Source organism: Esox lucius, chromosome 23, assembly GCF_011004845.1.
Source record: "Esox lucius isolate fEsoLuc1 chromosome 23, fEsoLuc1.pri, whole genome shotgun sequence".
Lineage (NCBI taxonomy): Eukaryota > Metazoa > Chordata > Actinopteri > Esociformes > Esocidae > Esox > Esox lucius.
Window position 1 is genome coordinate 6,341,651 of NC_047591.1, and position 23,125 is coordinate 6,364,775.

A 23,125-nucleotide genomic window follows, 5' to 3' on the forward strand; every position below is an offset into this window, starting at 1 on the left:
TTTTCCCCCTTTCAGTTTGTTTTTCAATTGAATTGTTCACATTATAGGTCACATTAAAAGTGGAAAAAGTTCTGTCATGATTTATCTTTGTCTCATTCTTTTACATCACAAAAACATGGCATTTTAACAGGGGTGTGTAGACTTTATATCCACTGTAAAAGCATCACTTCAACTGATACTTGATAAAAATAATAATAATAAAACACCCCATTAAAACCATAAACGATAAGCCTAAACAAGCCATTTATAAAAGGGAAGGCCAGCATAGTGTCCTCACTAGTCCTGATTCACCACGTGTGACTATGAGGTTGACGTCCTCACTAGTCCTGATTTGCCACGTGTGACTACAAGGGCGACGTCCTCACTAGTCCTGATTCACCATCTGCGACTACGAAGGTGACATCTTCACTAGTCCTGATTTACCATGTGTGACTATGAGGGCGCGCAGACGTCCTCACAAATATAGTAATACAACTTCACACACACACAAGCACACGCCCCCCAATAACCTGCACCCTCTTTTGTCGTGCCTCCCTCTCTCCTGGAGCCTACAGTACAAATAGCAGGGTGGCAGCAGCACTGCCCCACCCGTCCCCACCACCGCCCTTCCTATGTGGGGAAGCAGATGCCGCAACATTCCATGCAGATCTCCAGGCAGTCGGAGGACTCGCAGCAGGCGTCCATGATGCCACAGTCCATGTCCATGCAGGGGCAGCTACAGTCATCTCCGAGGTCCTCACCGCAGCAGCAACAGCAGCAGGCCTCAGAGGTGCAGGTGCCGCAGCTGGCCTGAGCCACCACCATGTTGCACAGGGTTAGGAACTCACAGAACAGGCAGGCCAGGATACAGTGGACACAGCAGTCTGGGAGCACAAAACACAGCGTCCGCAAAGAGGCGCATGTAGGATGGGAAAAGGATGAAGGTTGGATACAAGAACACAGGAGACAACAGATCTGTTAAAAGGAAAATGAACGGAAAACAAGAGCAAAAGCAATTTGAAAGTCGATGGGGGCGGGGGGGGGGGGGGTGGAGAAATCTGAACAGTTTGAGTTAATCCATGTCTTTTGTAATCACATGCCTTGAGCAGGGCTCAGACAGTTCTGAAGTCACAAACCAGACTGGCCAATTACTCCTGCACATGCAGGATACAGTATAACATTCTTACACAACAGACATGCAGTCACTACTTTACAAATCAAAACAGACTAAACCACAATTAAAACACAACACCTTGTATATTCAGGACCGTAAGTAGTTGGACTTGTTTGTGTGTGTAGGTCAGATCTGCAAGTGTATAATCTGGAGTGTAATCTGGTATGTGTCCGTACATCTGCGTGCATGCAAAAGAAAAAGCACAAGCAAGGGAAGAGGTTGCAGATTAACCAGGGAGGGGCGGGCTAAAGGGAATCAGTGAAATTTAAAAAGGTACCGAATTCCACTTTTGGGGTTTTGATTAGCAGGTTTCAGAATAATTTGGGCATTACCATGCAAAAGGCGCTGGCTTGATCATGGAAAGCTGATTAGCAAAGTCTGAATTCCTTTCCCAGGCAAATTGCTGCACTAATGCTGCTGTTTCTTTCATCACTGATTAACATTGAACCTATTTTTAGACCTCTTATGTGGCTGGAAAGTGTGACGCCAAATCACTGTTGTCTTCCAATGAACCTATCTCCTTAAACAACTTTTGTTTTATTAGATGGAATTTCGTTTTTACTTGGTTGCTCAGTGGTGGCACAAACATTACCGAAATGTCTGTGATGTCACGTACAAATATCTTTTCCATGAAATTCAGATTGCACACAAAAAACAAAACCCAAAATGAAAAATAAACATTTAAAATGAAGATAAACAGTATTTTAAGTAAGTCTGGCTAGCATGTTACCAATCTCCCCAGACCTGATTTATATCGTACCATGCAAAAAGGAAATCCCTGCCACTCTTTTGCTAGACCATGCAACTCTACTTCCACCCCCGCTAAAAGTTGAGGTCCAGCAGAGCTTTGGAGCGGCAAGCAATGATAGGGATGCTAAATAATAGGATTAGAAACAGAGTGCATTTTCACAAGTTTCTTCAGACCTCAAACCTGTAATAGACGGGGATCCATTTTGATTGGATTGGAGGAAGAGCGGATAAGAAAAGTATAACACAGGAGGGATGTTGCCTAGGATGAAGACTGTTGGACAATCATGTTTTGTTATTCAAAGTAGCTTGAAAGCAGGAAGATAAAATATGGGAGGCAGCAGGTAGTTTAGCAGCTGGAGCGACTGGCCAGTAACTGAAATGATACTTGATCGAATCCCAGAGCCGGTATAAATGTAAAAAGAGGCATTTTCTGTCCCTAAGCAAGGCAGTTAACACTAATTACTCCCAGGTCGTTGCTGTAAAGAAGTATGTTTGCAGTAAAAAATGTATAAAAATCAACACGTATACGAAACAAGTGCGTTCTGACAAAGTTTCAAAGCTGATTATCATCAATGGTAAATATAAGTTTAATACTTTAGAAGAAATTAGTCATACAGACATGGCCAAATGTAATGGTACCATTGCACTTAATTGAAATAACTTATCTTCTCTCTTAAAATGATGAATTTTACCAAAGCATTTAGTTACCCTAGACAAAAAATTGTAGCAGAGGCCAAAATAATTGCAATTAAATTCTGCTTATAGTCATGGATGAACATCTGGCACCTCTGCATTGACAGTTGGGCCCAATCTTTTCATGCAAACTTCTCTAGCATTCCCAGATTTGAAGGGTGCCTCCACATTGCTGTCCCTCAGATATCGCGAAGGTTTTTTACGAGATTTAGATCTGGACTCATTGCGGGTCACTTCAGAACAGTCATCATGTCTGTGTGGTTTTTTGAAGTGTGTTTGGCGTCAGAAAGATCCTTGACATGTAATGAGGAAACAGCTTTCAAACAGTTTTTTGCACTCCAGAATGCCTTAGTATTTTTGAGATTTCATTATGCCATGAACTAAGAACCCAGGACTAGAGGCAGGAAAGCAATACTAATGTAGGAGAATCACCAGCTTAACAAAATATTTCCAACTATTTCTATTAAGTGTCAATAATATTGACAGGGCCATTTTAAGATTTAAGACTCCATATGATGGAGTGAATTGTTCAATTTTGGGGAGTTTCTTCAATTGCAAACTGAAGAAATAAGTGAACACCCAAAGACTTTGAATTTCAACAGTTTTCTGAAAGAAATGGTGCATTATTTGAATGAAGGCTGTCAATATTTTTAAAATAGACATTGAAGTTAGTCATAATTTAAACTTTTCTTATACATATTGGACACCATCCCATCTATTTTAGTTCCTGTGTACTTGCTGAAAAAGTTAAATGATGAAACCCTCAAAGACAAATTCATCAAAAACTTGGAGCGCCTCGTGATTATAACGACAGTAACAGAACAGTGCAGTGTTCGGATACAAAATGATCTCAATGTTGTACATAGCATCAAGCAAGATGTTGCAGCATCTTAGTTAGCCATTCACTTGGATGTATAATTCAACAGCAGCGATTAGGAGAACCTTGCAGAGGGGAGCGAGGAGGGAGATTGGAGACGTATACAAGAACTCCGGACTGCCACAGAGAAAAATACAGCCCAAATTGACACCGCCTCAGCGAGAGAGGGTTCATGTTTAATGTCAGGCCGTGGTGAGGATGCCAGGATTCTGGAGGACCAAAAACAGCGGCAAGCGCCTCAGAGGAAATAGTTTGAGACATCTGGAAAACTCCAAAGGCTCACATCAAAAAGAGGAGCAGCATGACATAAAACAAGCTGGAATGGGAGCGCGGACCAGCGAGCCGAGCAAAAACATTCAAATGAAGGGAGACTGCTGGGTGGACGACCAGGATACAGCCTCGCTGCCCGCGTTTCAAGGCCGGGCCCGGGAGGAGGGGAGAGGGATAGAGATGGAGAGGATCACTCCAGGCCAGGATAATGCATAAACGTGCATAGAACATACAGTGCGTAAAACCTACAGTACGCAAAAAGTTAAGGTTATGGAATCTGTACAATGTAACCAGAAGCCATCCTAGTTCTGAATGGGACTTAGAGCGTAATTGATTGAACCACCTGAATAAAAGACAAGAAGTCAACATTGTTTTCTGTCAGCAGCTTCAACAGAATTGTCATCACAATGTCGCTTCTGTGCCAGACAACATGTGCAAAGAATGCTTTGCACTAAAATCCCCTGAGCTGGGATCTCGTCTTGCTAAGCTTTATTCTTCTAGTGTTCAGAAGGGCTGTTTAGTAGCTAATTTCACAGGCAAACAGATTATGGTAATCCATGTAAACATTAAAACACAACAGCTTGCAGTTTTCCGCCGGGAAATAAACACTTGAGTGTGAACATATTGATTCAGAGAACACAAGTCGACAAAAAACCAACACAAAAGCTGTAATGAGACAGACTTATTGAACTGCTTTGCTGCTATTTTTCTTTGCCAATTAAGATGTGGGAGGAAAACAAAGCACCTGTGGAATACATCCCTGGTGATCCTTTTACTTGTATCATAGCCTTCATTTGCAGGGTCCATTGTACCACTAGCTAGCCTGAGTATCAATCTGTTGCATACTTCAGGCTTATCTTAAACACAAAGACCCTTGAAATGTTCCTGATTCATATACATGAAGAGACTTCAATAGGGTGTTGTACATTAACCTTCCAAGCATCTCCCAAGTCCTCTGCAGGACATAGTAAAAGACAAAGCCAGGGGAGGCAAAGAAGATGTGAAGATAAAAAGGGAGCAGCAGGCAGGTTAGATAATGGACAGCAGATAGCAGACAGCTGTTACAAGGTACAAATAGGATGTGTGTGCGGTTCCCAGACAGACAGACAAACGGACGGAGACTGAGAACCACTGTTAATGAGGAGCCACAGTGAGCATGGAGGTTTGAGGACAGACACATGGGGCCATTCAGAGGGAGGGAGGGAGGGATGGATGGAGGGATGACACTTAGCAGGAACCCTGGGCTCCTCTGTCTCATTAGAAGGTCACACCTTGCTGACCAATAGTCACCCGGAACACCGATCACCTTCATTACCACACTCACCTCCGCCTTGCACCTGACAAAAGGACGGCTCCCCCTGAATGGTGAAATACATCCTTTTCCTTGTTGTTAAGGAAAATAGAGGAAGGCCTTCGCCAAATGATCGCACACTTCGATCATTACAACACGAAAAGCGGGAGAAGCTGTGATGTTCTGAAAGCCTATTCTGTCCCCTCGACACATGAATTGTTAATGGAACGAGACCACTAGAGGTGTTAATGAAGTGTTAGGAGAAAAATAAAGCCAAGCAGTTGACGAATGAGTGTTCGTCACGTGATTATGAGGAACTGATCAACACCAACAACTCAAAGTTGGAGCACAGAACTTACCTACTGGTGAAAGTGTGTGTGTGAATGTGTGCGTTTTACATAAGACGATATTTGTGTGGTTACATTCTCTCTCACCGTCTGGCAATGTCCCGGGCTTGTGGGATCCAGTGGAACTGCCCTTACTCCGTCGGCTGCTGTCGCTGTTGACTGACAGGCTAGAACGCAGCTTGTTCTGCATCTTCTGGGAGACTCCGGCCGCCGCGTGCTGCCTCCTGGGTTGCTCCGCCCCACAGGAACACTGCCGGCGAATTCCATTGCCATTGCTCAGGCCGGAGGAGGATTGGCGGCCATGCTGACTCTTGGCAGAAGCAGCGTCCTCTCCTCCCTCAGCGGGCTCTCCCTGCACAGAGGCAGTTGGCTGGGGCAGCGATTGAGGTTGAGCTGCATGGGAAGTGTTATATATACTTTCAGTCGGACAGCACTCGCTGGACTTGTAGCATGTAGCATCTGATTGAGAACATTCATTCTCTACATGCAGATCTTCGGTATGAGAAGGATGTTCAAAAAACATCCTGATCTTTAGTACACTTGTGAAAAGTCCCAAATAAATGTAAGACACACATAAGAGAATACTTCAAAACATTCTTGAGGCTACACACATGAATGAACGTGCTGGCATAGAGCCTTAACAAACAATAGAGAACAGGAACCCTTATACATCCACATGATGGCAGGATTTTCATTCCTGCAACGGGTGAACACAGCATTTGTTCGGAGCAGCACACAGGTGAGTTTGTCAGACAGACAGAGATTATTGCTTAAGCCTTCTTGCCTCTGCTACAGTACTGCTTCCCCTTTCGCTTTCTCAAAAGCTCCGGCTCTTTACACTCTTTGCTAGGCGCGTGACAGGCACAGCCAGCCATGAGGAATCAAGCTGACGAACAGAACGAACAGCAGGCCATCTGATAAAATGAAGGGAGCGCTGGCATTTCCAGGCAAAGAGACTCTTGCACATTCAGCTCTACTGGGAGCTCCTGCATTACCTTCCATCTGCATCTGAAAGGGGAGAAGGAAGGCAGCAGCAAGGCAACTTATTGAGTACCGCTGAATTATTCATATTTCCTTTTTTTCGGGGGGGGGGGGGGGGTCTTTTGCTTTCTTTTTAACAAACTCTGCATTTTAGGGCGCAGGTTCTGTACTGTACAAGTGGCAGCCCATACTACAATACAACAATCACAGGTGAACTTTTCCAGAAACAGCCACGTGATCAATCGTTCATTTGTACAGTGCTACTGTCAAAGTGGATGCACCAAACAGAGATCCATCTGCCTGTTCTTCAGTGGTTTCATTCCTGCCAGCTCACCAACAAGTGCAATTATTGTTAACAAGAGAAGGGAAAATCTAGCTGTAGCCCTTTTTTATAACACTCTCAGCACCCAGGGAGACCTCTGACGAGAATGTAGATGTAAAACCACGCAATTAAAAACAGGCACTGCTTTGTCTCCATTCAGACCTCTGTATAAACAAATACAGACTTTTGGGATCAGGTTTCAATGCAATTTGAAATTAGACAATTGGTTGGCATAAAGCAGAATTCATTATGCTCTGATTTAAGCCCAGGTTGATGGATTTGACAGCTTTTTACATTACATTGTTAATAAACTAAGGAGATTCAACAAATGCTTGTTTTCACATGTACAGTGAGATTTTGCAGGTTTTCCTACTTACAAAGCATGTATAGATCTGTCATTTTTATCATAGGTACACTTCAACTGTGAGAGACGGAATCTAAAACAAAAATCCAGAAAATCACATTGCATGATTTTTAAATAATTAATTTGCATTTTATTGGATGACATAAGTATTTGATCACCTACCAAGCAGTAAGCATTCCGGCTCTCACAGACCTGTCAGTTTTTCTTTAAGAAGCCCTCCTGTTCTCCACTCATTACCTGTATTAACTGCACCTGTTTGAACACATTACCTGTATAAAAGACACTTGTCCACACACTCAATCAAACAGACTCCAACCTCTCCACAATGGCCAAGACCAGAGAGTAGGGATAAAACTGTAGACATGCACAAGGCTGGGATGGGCTACAGGACAATAGGCAAGCAGCTTGGTGAGAAGGCAACAACTGTTGGCGCAATTATTAGAAAATGGAAGAAGTTCAAGATGACTGTCAATCTCCCTCGGTCTGGGGCTCCATGCAAGATCTCACCCCGTGGGGCATCAATGATCATGAGGAAGGTGAGGGATCAGCCCAGAACTACACGGCAGGACCTGGTCAATGACCTGAAGAGAGCTGGGACCACAGTCTCAAAGAAAACCATTAGTAACACACTACGCCGTCAAGGATTAAAATCCTGCAGCGCACGCAAGGTCCCCCTGCTCAAGCCAGCACATGTCTAGAACACCATCCCAACCATGAAGTATGGAGGTGGAAACATCAGTCTTTGGGGATGCTTTTCTGCAAAGGGGACAGGACGACTGCACCGTATTGAGGGGAGGATGGATGGGGCCATGTATTGATCTTGGCCAATCATCTCCTTCTCTCAGTAAGAGATTGGTCGACCCGAAACACACAGCCAAGGGCAACTAAGGAGTGGCTCCGTAAGAAGCATCTCAAGGTCCTGGACTGGCCTAGCCAGTCTCCACACATGAACCCAATAGAAAATCTTTGGAGGGAGCTGAATATCCGTATTGTCCAGCGACAGCCCCGAAACCTGAAGGGTCTGGAGAAGGTCTGTATGGATGAGTGGGCCAAAATCCCTGTTGCAGTGTGTGCAAACCTGGTCAAGAACTACAGGAAACATATGATCTCTAATTGCAAACAAAGGATTCTGTACCAAATATTAAGTTCTGCTTTTCCATCCATCCATCCATCTTCTTCCGCTTATCCGGGGCCGGGTAGCGGGGGCAGCAGTCTAAGCAGGGATGCCCAGACTTCCCTCTCCCCAGACACTTCCTCTAGATCTTCCGGGGGGGACACCGAGGCGTTCCCAGGCCAGCCGGGAGACATAGTCCCTCCAGCGTGTCCTAGGTCTTCGCTGGGGTCTCCTCCCGGTGGGACGGGACCGGAACACCTTCCCAGGAAGGCGTTCCGGAGGCATCCGAAAAAGATGCCCAAGCCACCTCAGCTGACCCCTCTCGATGTGGAGGAGCAGCGGCTCTACTCTGAGCTCCTCCCGGGTGACCGAGCTTCTCACCCTATCTCTAAAGGATCGCCCAGCCACCCTGCGGAGAAAGCTCATTTCGGCCGCCTGTATCCGGGATCTTGTCCTTTCGGTCATGACCCAAAGCTCATGACCATAGGTGAGAGTAGGAACGTAGATTGACTGGTAAATCGAGAGCTTCGCCTTGCGGCTCAGCTCTTTCTTCACCACGACAGACCGATACATCGACTGCATTACTGCAGAAGCTGCACCGATCCGTCTGTCAATCTCCCGTTCCATCCTTCCCTCACTCGTGAACAAGACCCCTAGATACTTAAACTCCTCCACTTGAGGCAGGCACTCTCCACCAACCTGAAGTGGGCAAGCCACCCTTTTCCGACTGAGGACCATGGCCTCGGATTTGGAGGGGCTGATTTTCATCCCCACCGCTTCACACTCGGCTGCAAACCGTCCCAGTGCATGCTGAAGGTCCTGGTTAGAAGGGGCCAACACAACAACATCATCTGCAAAGAGCAGAGATTAAATTGTGTGGTCCCCAAACCTGACACCCTCCGGCCCCTGGCTGCGCCTAGAAATTCTGTCCATAAAAATTACGAACAGAACCGGCGACAAAGGGCAGCCCTGCCGGAGTCCAACATGCACATGTTCTGCTTTTCTGATGTATCAAATACTTATGTCGAGCAATACAATGCAAATCAATTACTTAAAAATCATACAATGTTATTTTCTGGATTTCTTTTTTAGATTCCGTCACTCACAGTTGAAGAGTACCTATGATAAAAATTATAGATATCTACATGCTTTGTAAGTGGGAAAACCTGCAAAATCGGCAGTGTATCAAATACTTGTTCTCCCTACTGTAACTGGTTAAATTACTCAACTTTGTTATGGTGAAAATAAGGAGTATCCTGTAATGAGATACATTTTTGAATACTGACTTCACAAAAGAGAATACAGAAATTAAATTAGCTGCATAAGATACAAAACGTGGAGAACAAGCAAAAATTAAAACAAACTCTGTAAAACAACTAGCTACCTTACCCTGAAATGTCAGCATGGATTGGGACAAAGAGCCGGCAGCTATCAGAGCCAGGTTTCAGATGTGAAAGTCAACCACCCAACATTCCATAGGTTAATTCACAAATTAATCTTTTGATTCGTGTGGTATGATTCTCCCCTACTACTGTAGTCATTTCATAAAAAAAAAAAAAAAGAAGAATAAACTGACTGACAAATTGTTATTGTTCTATTGTTGAACTATTTTGAGAAATAAGAATTGGGGGGTGGGTCCTCCATAACAGGTAGTTTATTTAAAGAAAGACCTGGAGCATCTCCATGCCTTAATTGCTAGGAGAGTAGTGAGAGATAGAGGACAGAGCGTCTGCTGAAAGAAGTGGGGTGGATTCAAACCCAATGCGGCAACATGTGCACTCCAGGCCACCAAGGCAGTTTATTAATGTGTGGCCTAGTCAGTGCTAAAGTCATAGTTCAATACTGGAGACGGAGGTAGCCTAGCCTGGGTGGGTACACATCACAGGCCTGTGTGACGCAACACTCTGGCTTAAAAAATGACACTTGCCTATGAAATAAATTAGCCATAGCACCGTGTGTAATAAAGCAGTCTCTTTTCACACAGAGGTCATGGAGGCATCTGCAAACGACCAGCCCAGAGTCTGTCTATCCACTGCCTCTGCCAGCATAATTACCTTTTCGCTTTGGAGAACACCAACCTTTCAATTTAAAAAATATAAATAGTTATTAGGAAACCACGGCATTAAAGAAAACTGAGCACATAAGCAGTGGTTCGGGTTTCCGATGCACTGGAACGCGGTTCAAGTACAAGCCTGTGAACCAGTACATTTCAAGGAACATGTTCCCGTCTTTCTGGCAGACGGAGTTGTATTTTTATCCGAGGAAGGCGACGGGAGACGGAGATGAATGAACAGGAACAGAGTAATATTCATAATCATTGATCACGGTAATAATGACCCTGCCAAAGATGATGATATGGTGGATCACACTAAACCCATCCATTTTGTAGAATTACTGTCCTCCTAGCAGGTAGTAAGAAAACATCTCATTACAAAATCAGTAAAACATCCACCTGGATGACAACTGCATAGCTAATTTCAGTTTAACACTACAACAGTTTGATTTATATGAACGAGAATTGACGCCAGATTTATATCAGAGACATTCTTTATAGCGTAAACAGATGCATACGGGAATAAAGTAGGGTGCGACACTTCCAACCAACTCTCCCCGCGGCCACTGAGGTCTGAAGACAATGTCTTGCTCAATGTGTATTGCACTGAATTAAGTGGTGACATAGGAAGCCTGGGTTTGTCCTTTCAGGTCCATTAACAAAAGAAATCTGTTATGGGAAGCAACGAAAAACATTTCCAACATCACCAGCAACAGCACTTGTTGGACAGAGAACACCATGTTAGTTACCCGGTAAACAACATTGTCAGTGAGTTCATGACTTCCAGGTCAGTGGTAAGGCGAAATTTAAGGTTGCATTTGCACTTTGTTAATCCTATTTAAATTAAATTGTGCTGATGACAACGGATGTTCTCTCTCTATAAATTGGGTATATTTCCATGGGCATGTAATATAAATGCACTGCATTCGGTGTTCCTATCCACATAAAAACATATCCCACCCAAAAAACTCGGAAAAGTTTAAATAATCATAAGCGATTAAAATTTAACAGTTGTATGGTTCACCACAAAAACCTGTTTCGGACCTGGGGTAGCCCAAGCTGGTGGATGCACACGACCTGACAGGTCACATTAAAACACCATGTTAAGGTGAAGGAAAAACACTTCAAATTGGACTTCTAAGCGCCCTATTTCCAACACATCAACAACTGTTGAGAGTGTACATTTGCAGTTGAATAATACATGGAATATTCCTCTACACAGGCTGTCAAACATATCACTGAGGGAACTGGGGGGTGAGTGGTTCTTGACTGTCTAAGCAGCATCCCAATTTGGTCCCTTGTATCTGACAGGCTCAAATATCTTGGGAGCATTTTTAAAAGGCCAGTGTTTGATGGATTCATGAAGAACACACAAATATAATTGCCATTTGTCACCAAGGCTTCGGCGAGTAGTGTCCCGGACCACGGGGATTGCAGTTCCAATGTGCCTGGAGAGCACTGCGATCTGTGTGCGGGATCGCTCTCTATGTAAAACGGTAAACAGTCATTTTTTTTGTGTGTGGGGGGGGGGTGATACAGAATAGGTCCTATAGGAAGAATTTAAAATTGCACCCCAAAGACACAAGGAGGAGTTTATCACACTGACCTAACAGGAAGACACAGGAATATGTATGAACATCAAGACAACTGTGCTGTAAAACACATTCTAAAATAGTACAGGAACCAGAAATATAACTAAGAGGTCAAAATAAGCCAGCTTGAAAATTCTGATTTGCACATAACTACACTGTATGACATCGGTAAGAAAGGAAACACTTGGTTTCAATGTTTTTGCTCAATCCTTTAATATTAATGTAGACAGAGTCAGCGACAGACCAGCAGAAAGAGAGCGAGCTCTGTTTACAAAAGCCCATTAGGATGCCCATCATAAGGAACATACAGTTATTCAAATGTCACATCATGTCAGCAGGCTGAACACAGCCATCCTCCTCAATCCTGGTCCTCATATCCTAACAGACATCCTCCTCCATCCTGGTCCTCTTACCCTAACAGACATCCTCCTCCATCCTGGTCCTCATATCCTAACAGACATCCTCCTCCATCCTGGTCCTCATACCCTAACAGACATCCTCCTCCATCCTGGTCCTCATACCCTAACAGACATCCTCCTCCATCCTGGTCCCCATATCCTAACAGCCATCCTCCTCCATCCTGGTCCCCATATCCTAACAGACATCCTCCTCCATCCTGGTCCTCATATCCTAACAGACATCCTCCTCCATCCTGGTCCTCATATCCTAACAGACATCCTCCTCCATCCTGGTCCTCATATCCTAACAGACATCCTCCTCCATCCTGGTCCTCATATCCTAACAGCCATCCTCCTCCATCCTGGTCCTCATATCCTAACAGCCATCCTCCTCCATCCTGGTCCTCATATCCTAACAGACATCCTCCTCCATTCTGGTCCTCATACTCTAACAGACATCCTCCTCCATCCTGGTCCTCATTTCCTAACATACATCCTCCTCCATCCTGGTCCTCATATCCTAACAGACATCCTCCTCCATCCTGGTCCTCATATCCTAACAGACATCCTCCTCCATCCTGGTCCTCATATCCTAACAGACATCCTCCTCCATCCTGGTCCTCATATCCTAACAGACATCCTCCTCCATCCTGGTCCTCATATCCTAACAGACATCCTCCTCCATCCTGGTCCTCATATCCTAACAGACATCCTCCTCCATCCTGGTCCTCATATCCTAACAGACATCCTCCTCCATCCTGGTCCTCATTTCCTAACAGACATCCTCCTCCATCCTGGTCCTCATATCCTAACAGACATCCTCCTCCATCCTGGTCCTCATATCCTAACAGACATCCTCCTCCATCCTGGTCCTCATATCCTAACAGACATCCTCCTCCATCCTGGTCCTCTTACCCTAGCAGCCCCCCAGAAACACCAGGCTTCTGAAATAGTCACTGATAAATAGAACAAACAATAATAATAATAATAACAATAATAAGAGCACCGTGTTAAATCCTTGATAGGGACTTTGAGGAAGTTGTTGATCTTTGTAGTCATTCCATATGCACATATTATAAACATGTCTGTTATACGTGTTCTGGCCTGATACCTGCCTGATTGAAATGCTAATTTGGGAATGTGCCATTGACCCAGTAGCAGCCTCATCATCCCTAAACAGCCTGGGGTGGTGCTTCCTCCGCTAACAAACAGACCCCCAACGTCTGCCTGGCTGGAGCACTCAATCCAAAGGGATATATTTTCTTATTAGAAATTATGCATCTCCTATTCGTATATTTATAGACACAAAACCAGGGGAATTATATGTAAAGAAGGGGGAAAATAGCACAACCAGTGTTATTACAAAGGCACTCTGATTGAAATATTTCTTCGGCATATCAAAGCTCATTTGCAGATTTGACCTTCCAACACCTGTGACAAGGACTTTATTGTGTGGGGGGGCAGGTTGTTTGAAGGGACATGCAATGTCAGAATAATGAATTGTCCTTTCGACAATTCAGCCTCAACACAACCCAGGCTGTGATTGTTCTATGTGCGAATATCAGGCGTACAAATTGTATTTTAATTGCATTCAAATAGATTATCTGAAAATGTCTCTGGGTGCTGTAGCTTAGAATAGATTTGAGAGCCTAGTCCAACTTGCCTAGTCCAACTTAAAATAATGAGGACAGACTAGTGTTCAAACTAAAATGTTTTTGCATAGTTGGAAGACATTCAACCAACTAATCTGGCTTCAATAGAATAAAAAAAATGTGACACACTCAGGATGACACCGCAGTGGTTGTCGTGGTAATGTCAGATCACTCCTTCACTACAAACATAACCTTCCAACTGATCACAGGCTCTATTTATCTTGGTGAAGATGGGCCATCTGTGCCTGTTGAGAGAACTAAATTACCTTATCGGATAGGAGACTATCAGCAGGATGTGACATGTGATGTGACAACAGTTTAAACTCCATTAGACCTCCTATCCTGTATTCCGATGGCACTGTATAATACAGCATCTCATTCCTGGTGAAGCATCCACAGCTAGGCACATGTCTTTTTTTTCTTGCAGTTTTGAATAAGGTGATGAATGAGGAAAGTCACTATTACTCAGCTGTTTTTCACTGTGGCACTGTTAATTCTCTGTGACAAATTATCATTCAAATTTGGATCTTCAAATGTAACCTGCTGTTGAGATCTGACACTTGAGAACGTTTTAATATTCCCTCAATTTTATTTTACAGTCTCTCTCTCTGTCTGTCTGTCTGTCTTTGCCCCTTTCAGACTCTCTCTCTTTCTCAATCTCTTGATAACAATGACATGGAAAGCAAGGCGTCTGGGATTTACTAATTTCAAATTTGGTAATTTCGCCACTGATTGAGAGGAAAAAAAATAACCCCTTCGGACCTTGTTCTGCTTAATTACATTTTACAGTGGAGAAGGCAACTTGAAAGACAAGAGCTTGATTCGAAGACCTAAACCTTTAAGGCGCTCTTGGGGGAGGCAGAGGGTATCATCAATTATCCTTCGATTTCAAAACGGAACATTTGGTGAGATTAATATGTCTGACTGCTATCTAAATCATTAAAACACTCAATGAGATGCCATATTCTCTTAAATGAATAAAAAACTGAGAGGAAAATAATTCAGTGTGCAAACGCCAAAAGTGCACCAACATTGAAATCTCTTCTCATGTCCCCTCTTGTTTTGTGTGGAATTCTGAGCCCTGCTTATTTAAATGGTACTAATGTAGCCTAACAAAGCAGATGAAGGATATCCAACTCAGCCTTAGCGCTGCTGAATGACACTAAAGGCAGTACTTTTTACCTCTGATTCTACTAAGGTACAATCAGAAACATGTCTGCTATACTGTCTTAAGCATTATCAAGTCCCATTTTCCTTCAATCGGTTTCTATCCAAAAAGAAGAACATACTCAAATTAAAAAATATTTAAAAGAAATTTCTTCACAAGCTGGAGAAACCAAAAATCTTGCACAGACATAGGCTTTACACAGGAAGGATTTTCTAGAAAGAACCAATCTGACCTGACTCAGAGCAGGCCTGAAAGAGCTGCCACACTCAATACTGGCAGAGTGCTCCACCCTCCCTTTGACAACTCAAAACAAAAACTAAGCAATAGAGAAGTGACGAGAATGGTATTTTCAGATTTAGTGACTCACAGATTCCACCAATTTCAAAATGTCTATGCTCAGGAAAGCTACTAAGTTTCACAGGAAATTGACTTGGGTCAAATTAAAAACAGGGGATACGCCATTACTGCTTTAGCAGTACTGTCCACAGAGGACCAACATGTACATCAACACAGTAAAAAAACAAACAAAAAAAACCACTGAAAGAAACAAAACAAAAAGGTAATTCCTTAACAGCTGGGGTCTGGACAGTCCAGTCAAGTCTATAAAAAATATCTATAGACATGGTTGCTTTATTTGCTCAGAGCATTAACCAGAGTTAATGGGACAGCTGTGGGTCAATGGTCTTTGTCTTCAGAGGTGCCAATCAAGGCCTTAAGCCGTGTGATCAGACTAGAGGACAGAGGTGCTAGTCTGCCTCTGAGTGGGTTTTTAAACGAAGACGGCCATATTGATTTCAGCTCTAGTAGGGGAGCGCCGTCTGCGCTGTGACTGAACGGAGGCAACCCAGCCTGGTCCCCAGTCACCCTCCAGTGATCAGAGACCCGACAGAATGACCTACCAGAGAGGTGGTGAACCTGGGGGGAAAGGCAACATAACTGGAGATCTCTGTAATAGAAAAGGGTTTTAACCTTAATGTTGGAGCCCAAACCCTGTTAGAGGCCAAGTAATCCCCCCTTCACCACTCTCATTGAAGTGGGCCCCCCGGGGGGGGGGGGGGGGGGGGGCTGTTTGTGTGTGTATGCTCTGTTCTCATGTGCTGTGGTTGGTTTGGGAGCCAACAGAATAGAGCAGCACTAGCAGCATTGACGTTCAGAGTCTTTGTCAAGGCGACTGCTTTAAGAAGCCAGGTGAACCTGGGCACGAGATCTGGTCTGTGTCTGGTTTACTATAGTTAGAAAACAGAGAAATAGAAGGGATTGAGTTTGAAAACCTGTTGAACAATAAGTTTGTTTTGCTTCCCCAAGCCAAGAACCTTTTTGTACGAATCATTATCTCATAAATCCTCATAAATCCATCATAAATGATGTTGCATGAAATGTAGAATCCATAAATAGAGGTGTGCATATCTAAACAATCGATTTCACAGAAGTATTTTCAATCAAAAAAATATTCAAAATGAATAGAGTTAAACACTTCTGGAAATGCTAATTGGAATGCTTGAAATGTTCTCTATGAAATCCATCTGCAGCAAAACAATAAGGAAATAATTACAACCAAGGTAGATATACAATGGCCATTTTAATCAACCCCTGTGCTAGCAATTCACCCTATTTATACGATTTTTGATTCCAGGATAAGTAATCACTTGAAAATGTCTCCCTGTTTTTAATGGGATCTGGCTTTAGACATAATTCTAGTAGAGACAATGGTTGGCTGTATTACAAAGATTCAGCCTTTTTCTTAACAACACTGATGTTCTTTCTGACAGGAATACTAGCACTTTAAAAATGAAGGCCTATTTTTATTTGACATCTTATGAAAGTTTTTATAGTTCAGAGGATCTCAGCCAGTATTAGAGAAACACTTGACCAATGCTTAATGTAGTCCAAATTCATATTTACACAACACTATCCAAATAATTTTCTGTATATCCCACTTCTCCACATTTTAGAGCTATATTGAGACATTATTAAAGCAAGAAGAAAGCTCTTCTGCGACATACATCCACCAGGCAACAATTAATCTACATACATCTACCTTTGAAAGTGTCACATTCATTCCTAAAGGTCATTTCTGCAGCCCGGTAATAACCTTGAAGCTCACAGAGTAAGAGCACAATCAGAAATTTGCACAAAGGCCACACTAATGTGTTTCTTTTCAAGGCATCACCCACGTCATTTGACCTCATGGCTTCACTTGAGAATTTCCCCTAAAGATAAAACATTTGTATTTATTTTTTTTAAAGGCCAGGGTCTTCTTTATCCATGCCGAGAGCACGTAAAAAATATTTGACAATCCTGGTGAATAATGTGGCGATTAAACACCTAAAACTGGCGTTGGGTCATGGCAATTTATTTAAAGACGGGTCCTGCAGAGCCAAAGCCCTGTTTGGAGGAGATAGGAGCTGCTTGAAAACCACAGGGGTCTCTGAAGAAGTCTTCCTCCCCTCTGAACATATTCCCCTGGTGACCAAGTCACACAAGACCATGTTCGCTATCACACACAGGGGCTTTATAGTTGAAGGGCTACGACAAGAAACAGTGACCTGATAGTATGCCCTTCATGCCTTTGTATTTTAGGTCAGAGACAACTTTCGGCATATGAAAAGGGAGAGAATACGCTAAACGACAAATATCGCTAAAGGACAAAAATAGACAACACTTTTGAATAACAAATCACCTAACTTTATCTTATATCTTCAAGCTAATAAATACATTAAAAAAAAAACAGACACAGAAAGATCACATGCAGCTTAGGGTACCTGACAAGCTAGGAATCAGACAGAAGGTGGAAAGAAAAATGAATAAAGTGGCTGTATGTGGTCAGGGATTTCCTATTTATTTTCCTGTTGCTATTGCAAGTGAGGGCTTCATTAGAATTCCACCACCATCCAGACCAGTACAGTGCTCATCAGTTTCTTGGCTTATATTTTTTGCACTGCATTCAGTTAGCTTGTTCAGAAGATGTATGTTTCCATACAATTTGCTTAGCAGGCCCACTATACATGGAGCTGGTTTTTGTCATTATTTGAAGTGTCTAAAACATGTTCACGTACATTTCCCTCAAAAATAGAGTTGCCGTGTCCCTCAGTATCATACTCCCCAAACCGTCTGTGGGGATTGACTTGAAAAACGGCATTAACACTCTCACAGACGGAGTTGTCTTTACACGAAAAGGATGAATTTCTGTTACAACACCACACACCATACGGTACAAGTACACATGCTGTAACGACAGTACAGACCCAGGTTTGACAACTTCTTCAAACCTAATCCCTTTACTTAGCAGCTCTGGTTAAAAAGCCGTTAGCTTAAAAGCAGAAAAGGGCCTATAGAAACAAAGAGCTGTTATGTCAGACGGCAAACTATCCCCACAACAACTACAGGGTCCGAAGCAGTCACTTGTTGCAGCCAGCGTTGGCGGACACCGCACTATCCTTATGGAGAGGCAAACACAAAAGAAGGCTGGAAGAGTAACTTATTTCTTCTCTTTGGGGATGCTCATGTGTGTTTCAAACAAGATTATAGCTTGACTTAATCAAGTCAATGAGCTTTTCCTCTGTCAAGGGGTTAAAGCAGTGTGGTTTAATTGTCAAATATTAAATGTGGCATATTTTATTAAATGACGAGCAAGATGAAGCATTTAAAACCAAGTCACAATGACTGCAAAATAACCAGATATTACAGCGTTGTTACTGTACCCCTTTGTCTGCTCACATTAATTACAGAATCTTTCAGCCATCTAGCATATGCAAAATTAAGGGCAACTGAGCTATGCTGTCTGGTTCGACCAAAAAGAGCACACACTGTCTAAAACACTATACACTCTGTTGAAAGCTGAATGGGACGGCGTAGACAGTCAAGACCAAACCACAAGTACCTCCACACATGATAGAGCAGATAGTTAGAGGAAGCGTCCCAAATTGGTCAACGCCACAGACACTCATGTTTTTTTTTTTCGATTTTCATTTTTACACTTTATTGGACAGGAAGTGGCAAAAGAAGATTTGCTGAGAACAGAAGGCTGGATGCAAACCAATGCTTCAGCAGTATATGTGCACCCAAGGCAGCGGCTATGACGATCCGCCATGATTGCACCCCATGACTTGTTATCTGGAAATGTATTTCCAAAACTGGAATGCTAACTCATCAACAGGCATACAGCACATCATGCTGATAACAAGATAACGTGTAGATTGATGATGTCAGTGGACCAGTCACAGGTCGGGGGACAAATGAGGAAAACTATTTAGACAGCAGCGCTTGGCTGTAAACCAAGGCTACATAAAAAAATAAGAGTTTTCCATCTGTACATCGTTGCTGTCAATGTGTCCAACTGTTTCCTTAAAGTAACAGACAACAAGGAGCGGGCAAACTCCAGGATGTCCTGAGGTGCCCCACATTGTAACACTTACTTTGTATAGGATCAGAGGAGATGGGGTTTTCCCCCGTCACGTGACTTTGTCCTTCAGTGGACATCCGTCTGGGACATGTTGCTCTGGATGGGTTTGTAGTTTCAGATGATTCCTTAGAGTTGCAAGCATCTAGGATGAAAAAACACAGCATGAGAAAATTAACTACTGAGAAAAGAATGCATGATAATCTGCCAAAAGTATCACTTAGAGTGCCCATATATCACATAGACCCACAAACAATTTGAAGTCAAACAATGAAAATCTCCTGCAAAAAGCCATGCATAATCACAGCGAAAGGATGTGAATCATTGCCATAAGAAAAGGGCATTGAGTGGATCATAAACAATAGAGAGAATCCACGTGCATTGTTGGAATAGCAACCCATGTGCCAGGGAAATACCCCTTAAATTAATGATGTTTTGAGATTTTTCTATGCCAAACAAAAATCTAAATGATTGCAAAGTAAAACAAACTACAGAACTCCACACACAAGGACAACCTTTTACAATTCTTGGAGGTTTAGTAAAACAATGATGATTTGTGCAGTTTGAGCTTTCATTTTCTGATAAAAGTAGTCATCTTGCGTAGTGATGTATGGTTTTACTTAGCAATCATTTGCTTTGGATCATTTTAAAGTAAGAAACCGATGCCTCAGAAAAGTTCTGTTACTGTGAAATAACCATCTATGTACTCAACCAGTCCTTTGGCGAAAAGTTACACAACAGTCAAAGTGGGGCGGTTCAGGTAGAAACCCATGCCAGATTTCTGGATCTCATTTTCTCTACTCCGCTCCCGGGTGTGCTCTACCAGCCAAGGTCTTTACAGCCATAAAAGACAGCATTCATCTACACTGGAAAAAGTATGCAGGCAAAAAAACCTACTGTGATAATGGTGCAAAAGGACAGCCCACCTCTCCGAACGACTTTACTGACCTTAATCCTTGTCAAAAGGTATACATAAAATGTTTGTTCCCCTTCCTGGTACGTTTAGCTAATACAACATCCAAACCATCTAAGGAGTCTTCATTACATTGCTGAAACAACCTTTGTAGCGGTTTCCTCTCAAGACGGTTCCCGTTTTGGGGGATTTGTTTCGCAATGGCGTCCTTCTGTTTTGGTTGAAACACTGGCCTCATTCATGTTGCTTGGTTCAGGAAAATTGGTTGATGAATGACTCAGCACAACATGGCAACTGTTCTTTCCTCAGCTGGATGATGTATTTGTCGCAATGCTGCCACTGTTTAGTAAGCCATGGCAGCCTGATGAAGGAGAGGCACGAATGAGACAGGGTGGCTTTAGATAGATATGGCCCAATTTAAGCTGATAGATGGCTAGTCTTTAGTCTTTGCGTGAACCCCCCCCCCCCCTCGTAGATCGATGCACACTTACAGTAGCATCGGTGTGTGTGTGATGCATCACAGTATTTAGTGATTACAGTTCCAAATAAATTGGCCTATTCTCAGAACATCAACAGCCTCCTGAGAGAAGGATATCCAGTCTTAAACGAGAAAGGCTTTGAAGGTCCAGTGAAAATCCATTTGCCACCCGTCCTTGTGATTGCTTACTCTGTCCTACTTTGCTATTTTTGACAGTGCTGTAATGATGCTTGGTATAAATAGGATAGGTAATGGTTCAGTGGCGGTTCCAAAGAATGAGGGGAAAAATGGGGCCAAGCTTATTTTACATGTGATAATCTTACGGGCAACTACAAAGTTAATTAAAAACTATAATTGGCTGTGGTTCCTGCTAATAGTCACCAATGCCTTCCTTCAATCTTTATTGGGAAATAATGAAAACATTATCATGCGTAATGCTGGTTTGTAGATACTGAGTTCTCTGACAAAACCACAGGCATATATTATGAGGGAATGGCATCACATAGGACGTTATTGTTCTGAGTGCACAGATTGATTTTGACACGCATGGCAAACAGGATAATACAGAAGGTATATGACACGTTTCATCTTGACCATTCATTGTTTAATTCTGTAAACTTGCTAACAAGCTAGCCCATTTCCTAGGACAGTGTGGAACAGTGGTCTAGCTGTGTAACATTTAAATCGCCTTGCAAGATATATGCCAACCCATACCTGTGTCTGTTTGACTATGCTTTTCCCACGTTGGGGAGTATATCCGTAGACGGTGGATGGTTCAGATAAGGAAATGGTTGTTTGCGTTGTAGAGCGGCGCTCAGGAAAGAATTACATGCAGTTGTTAGATGCTACCACCCCCCAAATCAAAACCAAACATAGAGCACACCTGTCAGTTTCACACCTGTTTATCTAGCTAATCAGCCTCACATTGAGTAACCTGCTGCCAGAGATGGGAAGTAGAAAGGAGCGTGCACGCAAACATTGACATCTATGTTTGGTTAGGATTTGAAGGAGATGGGGTGGAGTAAAATCAAGCAATTGGATTACATTCTTTCCTAGGCACTGTTCCTCAACGCAAAGAACGATTTCCTTATCAGAACAGTAAAACGACCATTGCTGTAACGTGTGGAAAGCAGTCAAAAAGGCCCTGGTGTGGAGCAGTAGCTCTAACAGGTCTCAATAGTATGCCCTAAGACAGAAGGTTACTGTTAAAACAAGTACTTGATCACGAGCCTGTATGACTATGGATAACGTTACTCTTGAAGGATTAGTCCCAAAAAAAAGTTCACTAAATGTATTAGATGCAGCTAAGTCTACAGCACTGATTTTACACACACACACACACACACACACACACACACACACACACAAAGTCAACAAACACTATTTGAAGAAGCAGAAAATCACCTAGTACAATGTCATACCGTTAGAGTTTCGGAGAAGAGGACTATTCTCCGGTTCATGGTCCTTTGGCCCAGGAGGCCCTTCTGGTGGTAAGACGGTCTCCGTGGACATGAGACAGTCCTCTTGAAGAAATAGACGAGAGAAAAAGAACAGGCTTTTTCCTCCTTACCACTCAACCCTGGGAAGTAAATGTACTATGAGTAAAATCATGATAACAAACCTAGAATCACTTAGTTCGAAAACAATAGGCAAGTTGTTGTTGCTGGTTTTCCTCTAACAGAGGAAAGTGAGAGTGACGTCAATGTGTAATAAGTCGTTAAAAGTTAGTGGAAATTCCCCCCTTTTGCTTTTCTGTAGAAACTGCAACACAACCCGAAACTAAGTCGTTAACATGAAATGTTCATAGTTTTTCGTTATCAAACAATTCACAAACACTATGAAAATAGGCATAACGTTTTGCTTAATAAGTGACTTACAAACATGACAACTCCCTGTCTCAAGTTTGACTTATTCCCATCCCACCTCCACCGTGAAACGCTTTCTCGTTGGAAAATTCCAAATTAGATGTAAAGATGAAGTGTTTCAAAAGTTACTCCGTTTGTAAAGCTGTTCATGCGGGAAAAGTTATAATAGTCCTCCTAATGTCCTCGACGTTCTGCTGGTTCGCTGAAGAAAGTTTGTTCTAAAACATGCTCATCACATCCGGATTCCAAAAAGGCACTCGCGCACGCTCTGCCAGCTGCAGAAGGAAGAGAGCGCGTGTGCAGCTCTCCTTAAGCAAGACCATGGCACTTGACTGTATTTAATTAGAGCAAAGTTCATTAACCCTCATTATAACATCTACATTTTAAAGAATTATAAAATAGTTACAATTTACTATACGTTTTAATATATCATTTCCTAACAATA

At 42.8% G+C, this 23,125-nt stretch overlaps 1 protein-coding gene across 2 annotated transcripts; it reads right to left on the bottom strand.

Annotated features, from left to right (window-relative positions):
- Positions 1-94: 94 nt before the first annotated feature.
- mdfic (MyoD family inhibitor domain containing) lies at positions 95-22,918 on the bottom strand. 2 transcript variants are annotated; one of them, XM_020043053.2, is made up of 5 exons: positions 22,693-22,918; positions 22,237-22,338; positions 19,441-19,569; positions 5,469-5,774; positions 95-863 (listed from the first exon to the last, which is right to left on the bottom strand). In XM_020043053.2, the coding sequence occupies exons 2-5, from the start codon at positions 22,325-22,327 to the stop codon at positions 610-612; spliced, it is 780 nt and encodes a 259-aa protein (XP_019898612.1). In that variant the 5' UTR covers positions 22,328-22,338; positions 22,693-22,918; the 3' UTR covers positions 95-609. The 2 variants fall into 2 exon arrangements, with proteins under 2 accessions (XP_019898612.1, XP_010896548.1); XM_010898246.3 differs by having other exon boundaries at positions 22,237-22,394.
- Between the last annotated feature and the right edge of the window lie 207 nt (positions 22,919-23,125).